Below are 9867 nucleotides of genomic sequence, written 5' to 3' on the forward strand. Positions count from 1 at the left end.
ACCATCTTTCTGAGCATCTCCTACTCATCCTTGATAGTGTTCTCTTTGGAGCCCTTCAAGTATCAAGCTCTCTTTTGCAGTTTTTTTAAATGCCTGACATGACACCTTCTATAAAGGTCAAAGGTAGAAATTTATCTGCAAATTCTTATCAAAACCTTATGGAAGGGTAAAAATAAATATATAAAAACTAGTAAGGGGAGCTGGTGATATGGCTAAGTAGATAAAGGCAATTTTTGCCAATAAGTCCTTAGGACCCACATGGTAAAAAGAGAATCAACTTCAGAAAGCAACATGCCGTGGCACCCACACACAAAATGTGCTCTCTCTCTCTCTCTCTCTCTCTCTCTCTCTCTATATATATATATATATATATATATATATATATATATATATAATAATTAAGTTGTTTTTAAAATGGCTGGAAGAAATCAAATGCTTTTTCCCATGTGACTCAGTGATTTCCAAAGACAGAGGCTGCCATTCATTTAAATTCAAACACTGATTTTTTTTTAAATTGGCAAATCCTTCCCACATCCTCACCAGACCCTCCCCCAGTGTTACCCTTCAGAAAATACAACTCACTGTGAAAAATCCTGCGCAGTTGGAAAACTCAATGTAAAGAAGTAGTAGCCTGGACATAACAATGAATCAGAGACCGGCAAGCTGGAAGGTGATAGTTTGGGTTGGTTGGGTTTCCCTCTGAGTACTGTGCTCAGGACCTTGGACATGCAGGATTAGTACCTTGGCACTGAGCTACACCCAGCAGGGCAAGCACCCTACCGTTGAGCTATGCCAGCCAGCCTTTGGGGTTTTTCTTTATTTATTTATTTTCTTCTTTCTTTTTTGTTTTGTTTTGCTTTGTTTTTTTTTTTTAATAAGGTCTTGCTGTGTATGTAGTTCAGGTTGATCATGAATTCATAGTCTCGCTTCTGCCTCCACTTATAGGGGCTCTAGGCTTAGCTGCCAACAAAAATGAGCCAGTCCACACTGGTGGTTTAAAAACTGAAGTATATTTTCCGGTCCTTCTGGGGGCTGGAACCCAAAATCAAAGTCTTAGCAAGGCTGGTTTCTGATGGGGTCTGAATTCTCCAAACCAGTGTCCTTCTAGAAAGGGGAAGAGACAGAAGAGCACACATGTACAGAGGAAAGGGCTTCAAAGGATGCAGTAGAGAGGCAGTTGGCTACAAGTTAGATGTTTCTTAAAAGATATACCTAAAACAATAAAATATATGATATATATATATATATATATATATATATATATTGAAGGCAGATTTTTTTCTGTCCTTCCAGCCAGCTCCCAAATAACCACATGGAGACTTCTTATTAATTATAAGTTTCTGACTAGCTCTTATAACTTAAATTAACCCATTCCTATTTATGTGCTGTTCCATGGCTCATGGCTTGTTACCTTTCCTCCTGCACATCCCGCTTCCTGCCTCTTTGTCTCATGGCATTTCCTCGTGACTCTGCCCTTCTTCCCATCATCCTCTCTGCCCCCAAAATCCTACCTAACTATTGGCCATTCAGTTTGGTATTAGACCAATCCAAATGACAAATCTTCACAGTGTACAAAAGATTATTCCACAACAATATATGTTATATATAATATTATGTACAGAAGCTAAATACTATCCTTTACCAAGCATAAGAAAACAAATGAAAAATGATGATAAAAGATAAAGTAAATAACTTTAAACAGTAAAATCTAGGCCTGGTTTTTTTCAACAAGGCAAGTGTTTGAAAGTCTCATTTTAAAAGAGAAAAAAATTGGTATCAGGAATATTAAAATGTAAAAAATAACAGTTGTAATATAAAGTCTTAATGTATATGGGCAATGACACTGTTACTTATAAAAATAATATGTAATTTTGATTCTAATAAACTTGAACAAAAAATGAAGGAAATCCAACTATTAATAAAACAGAAAATGCTTTCAAAGACTCATGTGCAAAGTGATCTCAAAACAGATGAACTTAGCAGGGAGGGGGACCATGAAGCCCTGAGGATCTATATAGAGGTAATGGTTGCCAGTGCAAGGCAGGACATTTTCTTCTGTGGTATATCAGTGGTAAGTTATCTGTGCTCCTTCCGTGATATAGTCAGTGGTAAGTTATCTGTGCTCCTTCCGTGGTATAGTCAGTGGTAAGTTATCTGTGCTCCTTCCGTGGTATAGTCAGTGGTAAGTTATCTGTGATCCTTCCGTGGTATAGTCAGTGGTAGGTTATCTGTGCTCCTTCCGTGGTATAGTCAGTGGTAGGTTATCTGTGCTCCTTCCGTGGTATAGTCAGTGGTAGGTTATCTGTGCTCCTTCCGTGGTATAGTCAGTGGTAGGTTATCTGTGCTCCTTCCGTGGTATAGTCAGTGGTAGGTTATCTGTGCTCCTTCCGTGGTATAGTCAGTGGTAGGTTATCTGTGTTCCTTCCGTGGTATAGTCAGTGGTAGGTTATCTGTGCTCCTTCCGTGGTATAGTCAGTGGTAGGTTATCTGTGCTCCTTCCGTGGTATAGTCAGTGGTAGGTTATCTGTGCTCCTTCCGTGGTATAGTCAGTGGTAGGTTATCTGTGCTCCTTCCGTGGTATAGTCAGTGGTAGGTTATCTGTGTTCCTTCCGTGGTATAGTCAGTAGTAAGTTATCTGTGCTCCTTCCGTGGTATAGTCAGTGGTAGGTTATCTGTGTTCCTTCCGTGGTATAGTCAGTGGTAGGTTATCTGTGTTCCTTCCGTGGTATAGTCAGTGGTAGGTTATCTGTGCTCCTTCCGTGGTATAGTCAGTGGTGAGTTATCTGTGCTCCTTCCGTGGTATAGTCAGTGGTAGGTTATCTGTGCTCCTGTACCGCTCTGCTAAGGAGTCCTAATGACAAGCCCAGTGAAACAAAAGGCACAGAAGTAGAAAGGAAATCAGTTAGAAGATCGGTAGAACTTGGAGAGGACAAGCGGCAGTCATAGAGTGAATATAAGTATATTATGAAAGTAATATAGGGTGAAAGTATATTACACACATTCTGGAAATGTCACTCTGATGGGCTGGGGACAGGGGTCAGTCAGCAGAGTGCCTGCCACACAGCATCAGGACCTGAGTTTGAATCCCTGACACCCATGTAAGAGCTTGGCATTGCCAGGCATGTCTGTAGCTCTGATGCGGAGGAATCAGAGACAGGAGACAGGTCCAGGAATCCCTGGACCTCTCTGCCAGCCCCAGCCAGTCAAGCAGGAAGCTATGGACGCAGGAACAGACTCTGTCTCAGTCAGATAAGAGTGATACAAAATACCTGATATCAACGTTGGGCCTCCACAGGCATGAGAACATGCATGCATACTACAAACATATGTGCACATATGTATATTTTTTCTCACACATACACACATACTCCACGTACACAAAAGAACTGAAGTGAGTGAAAAAGGTTATACCAAAAAACAGAAAACTGTAGAGCAATATGACTCAAATTTGAATATGAATTAAAAATTCAGGCCAACAGGTAGGTAGGTCAGTAAAATATGTTGAAAGGATCATTCGACCCTTAGCATGTATCCTAGGAATGAGAAAAGAAACCTGCTATCACTATTTTAGAGAAAAGTGACATGTTAATGTACATAGATGACCACAAGTGTTTAATAACACTCAACGTTTCTTTTTATTAAGATTATTTTTAATTACGTGTGTGCGCGCACGCATGTACCTGTGCATGTGAGTACAGGTGCCCACTACACAGGCCAGAAGAGGGCACTGGATCTGGAGTTCAGGTGATGGTGAGCTGCCCACTATGGGTACTGGGAACTGAACTGGGGTCCTTTGCAAGAACAACAAGCCATCTCTTCAAGCCAGCAGCATTTCTTTTGTTTGTTTGTTCACTCATTTTGTCTTGTTTTGACACAGAGTCTCCCTGGGTAACCATGGCTAACCCAGAACGTCTCTGTAGACCAGGCTGGCCTCAAACTCACAGAGCTGAGCCTGCCTCTGCCTCCTGAGTGCTAGGATTAAGGTGTGAGTCGCCGTGCCTGGTGACATTTCTTATTTTTATAGAGATTCAGAGAATACTATGACTGCTGGGCGGTGGTGGTGTACACCTTATTCCTTGCACTCAGGAGGCAGAGGCAGGAGGATCTCTGAGTTTGAGGCCAGCCTGGGCTACAGAGCGAGATTCAGAACAGCTGAACATACACAGAGAAACCGTGTCTCAAAAAACACAAACAGAAAACAAAAATTACTAGAACTAGAAAGAAACTCCTTCAAAATAATGAAAATTTTCTGTTAAGCCAATAACAAATACTTTACTCAATACGAAAATTTTAGAAAAATTCCTATTAAAATCACAGACAAGAAATAGATGCTAGCATTGCTTGTCAGTATAATATATATGAAATAGAAAATAAATGTTAATATTTAGGAAGCAGTCAGAACTGTCACTGTTGTGAGGCATGGTGACCCTAGAAAGCTCAAGAGTCAGTGGAAAACCTCATAACATAAGTTATTCCAGGCTAAGTCCTATAGGAAAGTAGACAAAAATGATAGCACTCCTCTCTACCAGCAGTAACCAATCCAGTAGACCTACTAGAAAAATACATAAGTATTTTAACAGAAGCCACAAGAAATAAAATATACAGCTGAACTGTAAAACACTAATGAAGATATCCATAAGATGTAAAGTTTTAAAAATTAAATATGTAAACCACCTTGGTTTCTTTTCCCATTGCTATGATGAAAATACCCTGACAAGGCAACTTAAGGAAGGGAGGGTTTGTTTTGCTGGCAGTTCCAGGGGACAGTCCATCCTAGTGGAGAAGTCACAGCAGCCGGGGCTTGAGTGAACTGGTCACATTGCGTCCAAGACCAGAGATCCCTTGGCCTGGGAATGGTGTCACCCATAGTGGGTGGGTCTTCCCACCTCTGTTTATGTAAATAAGACAGTCCTCCATGCCAACCCGACCTGGACAATCCCTCTCTGAAACCTCATTCCCAGATGATGATTCTGGGCCATATCAAATCAATAAAACATAGCCATTACAGAGAGGTCTCATGTCCAAAATAGGGATCCCAAAATCCCCATGCAAATTTTGTTAACCTGACAAAATAGTGCAATTCTTAGATGATTTTTTTTTTTTTTTTGGTTTTTTCGAGACAGGGTTTCTCTGTAGTTTCTAGAGCCTGTCCTGGAACTAGCTCTTGTAGACCAGGCTGGCCTCGAACTCAGAGATCCGCCTGCCTCTGCCTCCCGAGTGCTAATTCTTAGATGATTTAATAAAGGAACTTTAAGAAGAGTTTTAACCTTGCTGCTGTTGTAGGGGGAAGGCATAAGAAAAACTGTCCGTGAGACACTAAAATAATTATAAAGTAACAATAATTTCAATAATATTCCTTTATCGCAGTGTTAGCAAACCAATAGTACAGAATGGACATTAAAACACTGGCAAACTAATACCACATAAAACACAGCAGTTCCAGATGCTGATTTCAGTTTTAGTCAAGACATGAAAGGATAGAAATAAATTAAAGTGGCATACCAAGAAAGCAAGTTGTTGGTTGTAGGATTTTTAAACTTTTAAATTGTTTTATAAATTCTTAAAAATGAACAGATATCTGTTTATATAGAGAAACATATCTACATATGTAACATATATTTATTAAGAATGTTTGCCTTACACAGTGCTGTAAAATAGTATCCCATGCTCCACCATCATTGCTCACCCTATAATCTCAGCACCACTGAGGTAGAGGCAGGGGGATCGCAAGTTTGAGGTAATCAGCTACATAATGAGTTGGAGGCCAGCCTGCGTACATGAGACTCTGTCTCAAAAATTAAAATTTAAAAGGAATCTCCTTCTAAAGTTGCATAGTAGTTAAATCATTAAGTTGGAAATGAGCACAGTTGTTCAGTCTGGTGAACTGTGGGACTGGAGTGGAGGTTAAAATTCGCGTGACTGGAACACTTCTCAGAGTTCTAATCTAGGAGGTCTGGCGGCCCAAGAAGGGGGCGCTGACACTGTAGGTTCCGGGACCAATGCGTGCAAACCTCCCAGCGGTTAAACCTTCCCACTGGTCACTCAGCCTTACTCCTGTGTAGCCTGGCTGTCCCGACTACATTTGAAGCCTGTCGTAGTTTGTTTTGCTGGTGCTATGAAATACTTGAACAAAATCAGCTTCTGGTTCACAGTTCAAGGGTACAGTCAAGGCAACAGGAACAGGGAACAACTGGTCACGTGACATCCACAGTGGTGGTGGAGGGGAAGAGGGAGAGATGAAGGCGCCTTTCTGCTCTGCTCCCTTGCTCCACTGACACAGTCCAGGGCCCAAGCCAGGCTGTGGTGCCCACATATATGCGGGTCTCATCTCTTTAATTAAACATAATCAGGATATAGTGATTCTAAATTCTGCTGAGTTGATCATTGACTGTCACTGTCACAAAGGCCTCAGGTGCTAGAAAACGCTCCTAAAAAAGGATTCCAAGATCTTGGAGAACCCAGCGAGACCTAAGCTTGTTTGCTTGGTTTTTTTTTTTTTTTTTTTGAAACAGGGTTTCCCTGTGTAACAGCCCTGTCTGGCCTGGAACTCACTCTTGTAGACCAGGCTGGCTTCAGAGATCACAGAGATCTACCTGCCTCTGCCTCCCACTGGGATTAAAGGTGTGTGCCACCACTCCCAGCAGAAATATCTAAGATTTAAAAGATAATATATCTTTTATTAGAATATATATAGAGAATATATATATTAGAAGGTCCCCTCTCGTCTGTGATTACTTTAAGAAAGAAGGGGGCAGAGACCAGTCCCTGGGTACAAGAGTTGCAGAAGAGAGAGAGATGGAGTAAGGGAGAGGGAGGAGAGGAACAGGGAGAGGGAAGACAGGGAGAGAAAAGAAAAAGATAGGAGGAAGGCAGGCAGGCCCACCTTTTAAAAAAGGAATGTAGCGAATATGCACAGGGGGATGCCCTTAGTGGTTGCAGCTGAGAGTGTATCTGGTCCGGATCCCAAGGGCAAGCCAGTAAAGATGCCTGAATACTAACAGTGACCAAATTTTCATGTTAAAGAGATGGTCCAAACACAGCACCTGTTGGCACAGCAGAGAAGCCTGAACGTGACAGAGCCCACTTACAATCTCAGCTCTCATAGTGGAGATGAAGGAGGATCCTCATGAATTTGAGGCCCACCTGGGCTACGTAAGAGAGTTCTAGGCCAGCCAGAAATACACAGTGAGCCCATCTTAAAAAAAAAAAGTTGCAAAAACAGATTTGTGTTTTCCTTCCTCCCTTAGCCTTGGAGGTGCTGACAGGCAAGTCTTAGTTCAGTTAGAGGCAGAGAAAGAAGCAAGGGCCTTCTCTCCTAACGCGCACAGCTGCCACCCACTTTCCTAAAGCATGGCCATCTTGAATGCCAGGAAAATGCTCTTTTCTCTGGCCTGGTTCCTCTTCCCTAGCACAGTCTCCCAGCAAACATCCGCTTCGTTCAGGGATATCAAAGTGAGGAGACAGAAGTCTTCCTCAAGTGAACATCTGAGCTCAGCAGTGAGAGGTTTATCCCAAAGCCTGTGTCACGAATCTCTACCAGCGGAGCATGCGCGAGTGCCGGCTCTGGCGTGGTGCCGCTAGAGTCCCCATCTCTGCCTCACTTCCAGAGCTGCAGCAAACGTAACAGCTACAATATGGCGTAGAATACAAAATGGCGATTGATGGATTCTTGATCCAATCGCCTGCCAGAAAATCTCCAGGCTGGCGAAAACCAACAGGACAGCCATTTCAGGGCTGTCGCCAGGCAGTGCTGGTTGCCCAGTGTCTCTCCGTCCATCCCTTTCTTTCTAGGTCTTGGAGCCTTCTGTGAGCCTGAGTTACAGTGGCGTCCTCATTGCCGGACATCTCACGCTAGCTCTCTCTGGTGACAGCTGTTAAATGATTGTCCAGTCCTTTCTGTCATCTTATATTCAGCCGCGTTTTGTCGTTTCTGATTTCCTCCAGCCTTGCCATTCCCTTGTACAGTCCTATACCAACCAACTGCCCGGTCTCCTACAGTCCTCATCCTTCGCGCTCAGCTCAGCCTGTCCATACATGGTTCCTCTACCCCATTCCCTCCCCTCCTGTGCCGCCCCCCCGTTTCTCCTTTTCCTTACCTTCAAATTATAAGAAGCCTCCCTGCTCTCATCAGACGTTTCCTGATTCTTCATTCTTTTGTAAGACCCCCTAGCTAATGCTGCATTCATTTAAAATTGATGATGGGTTGCTTTTGGATAATTTGTCTACTTTTTTTCTCTGCGGTCACACTGTGACTTGCAGTAGTATGGTAAAAACTGCAAGACTAGGTCCATAGTTATGAGCTTCCAGGTTCTGTTTCCTTTGGCACCCATTCTCTCTCTCTCCCGTGGAACAGCTAGCCATTCCCTTCCATTGTACGGTTTACAATGGGCGTTCATTGACAGTCTTGTCATATGATCTTTGTGTAAGGAAATAGTATCAATGTTATCCTTACTTTGAAGTTTGGCAAGCACTGTTCTCTGAATGATAAATTATTTGTCCAAAGTTCTGCAGCAAGGAAACAGAAGTACACGGCCCCACACCCAAGTCTTTGAATCCTAAGTACCTCCTGTTCCTGTATCAACCACCCACTCTGAACATCTATCACACTTGATAAATGTCGATGGAGTGATAACACCGAGTATTAGTGTGGGAGTGTCACCAGGCCACATTCAAATAGGAATTAAGAGTTTTGAAGACATGTCTATAATTAACGGAATATTTATAGAATAAAATGATAAACGTTAAAATTAAAAAATAAAAAAGCTTATCCGAGAAAATAGGGTTGTCTTCGAGTCAAAGAAAAGGGGATATACTCAAGGGACTTGTTTGGGAACTGTCCTACTGAGGTTGCTTGGCCAGAGGTAAGACCAAAGCCTTCAGATCAACTGGCTGATATAAGGCTGCTGCCTGGGCTGAGTCGGCACTGGGGGATATGGAGGTTGATGTTGTGGCCCTCCTGCCCACCACCTGCCACCCCACCATGTGACCTCGGGCTAAGCTAAGAACCCACCAGAGCTCTGGGCTCCTCTTCCTTACCCATCCTACAGAGGGGTGAATGGGAATGTTCCTGAGGTCTCCTCTGGCTGTGACATTCTGACAATCTATGAATAGCAAGGACAGAAGACAGGTGCAAGCTGGTGGCCACGTGGGAAGCTCACACCTGTCTCTCCCCCGTGTTTCCGCCCCTCGCTTCCAGCAGTGCCAAACTCCAGGCCCAGTGAGGGTCAAGATGCCAATTTTGAAACTGTTCAAGGACAGTTGTCCTTCTGCACAGGCTCCTTTGAGCCCAAAGCTGGTCTCCTCTCTTTCCCACAATCCACTCTCCCCTGAGTTGCTGGATTTTTGCATTACCACTAATTTATCTCTGTTTCTTTATTTCAGATTAAAATCACTCACAAAAACCAGGCACCTATGATGATGGGGCCTCCCCAGAAGAGCAGCTTCTTTTCATTGCGGAGGAAAAGCCGTTCAAAAGACTAAAGAGCATGCCAAACAAACACCAGCTCTACCTAGAAGAATCTATACACATGCATACACACACGTACAGACACACACACACACACACCATACAGTCTCACAAACACACACACAAACCACACAGACACACACACACATGCACACACACGAACACACACACACCACAGACACACACCACACAGACACACACACCATACAGTCACACACACAGACACACCACACAGACACACACAGACACACACACACACACACATCTGTAGCCAGAGGAAGTCAAGTCACCCTCCCAGAGGAACTGTCGTCCTGCCATACAGTCTACCTGTTTTGAAAACGGATCCACTCTTAACAGAACCAATACCCGTGAAATATTTTGAACGGACTCAGGACCCACCA

The 9867-nt window shown here is 43.2% G+C and overlaps 1 protein-coding gene across 2 annotated transcripts in view; it reads left to right on the forward strand.

Moving 5' to 3' along the window:
* Window positions 1-9480, forward strand: part of Dgkg (diacylglycerol kinase gamma) — a 162400-nt gene extending 152920 nt beyond the window's left edge. For both annotated transcript variants that reach the window (XM_038345521.1, XM_038345522.1), the window contains one exon: window positions 9382-9480. In XM_038345521.1, coding sequence (XP_038201449.1) covers window positions 9382-9480 — 99 coding nt within the window. The remainder of the gene's footprint in view (window positions 1-9381) is intronic.
* Window positions 9481-9867: the final 387 nt, after the last annotated feature.

This window comes from Arvicola amphibius, chromosome 10 (genome assembly GCF_903992535.2).
Source record: "Arvicola amphibius chromosome 10, mArvAmp1.2, whole genome shotgun sequence".
In the NCBI taxonomy this organism is placed as follows: Eukaryota; Metazoa; Chordata; class Mammalia; order Rodentia; family Cricetidae; genus Arvicola; species Arvicola amphibius.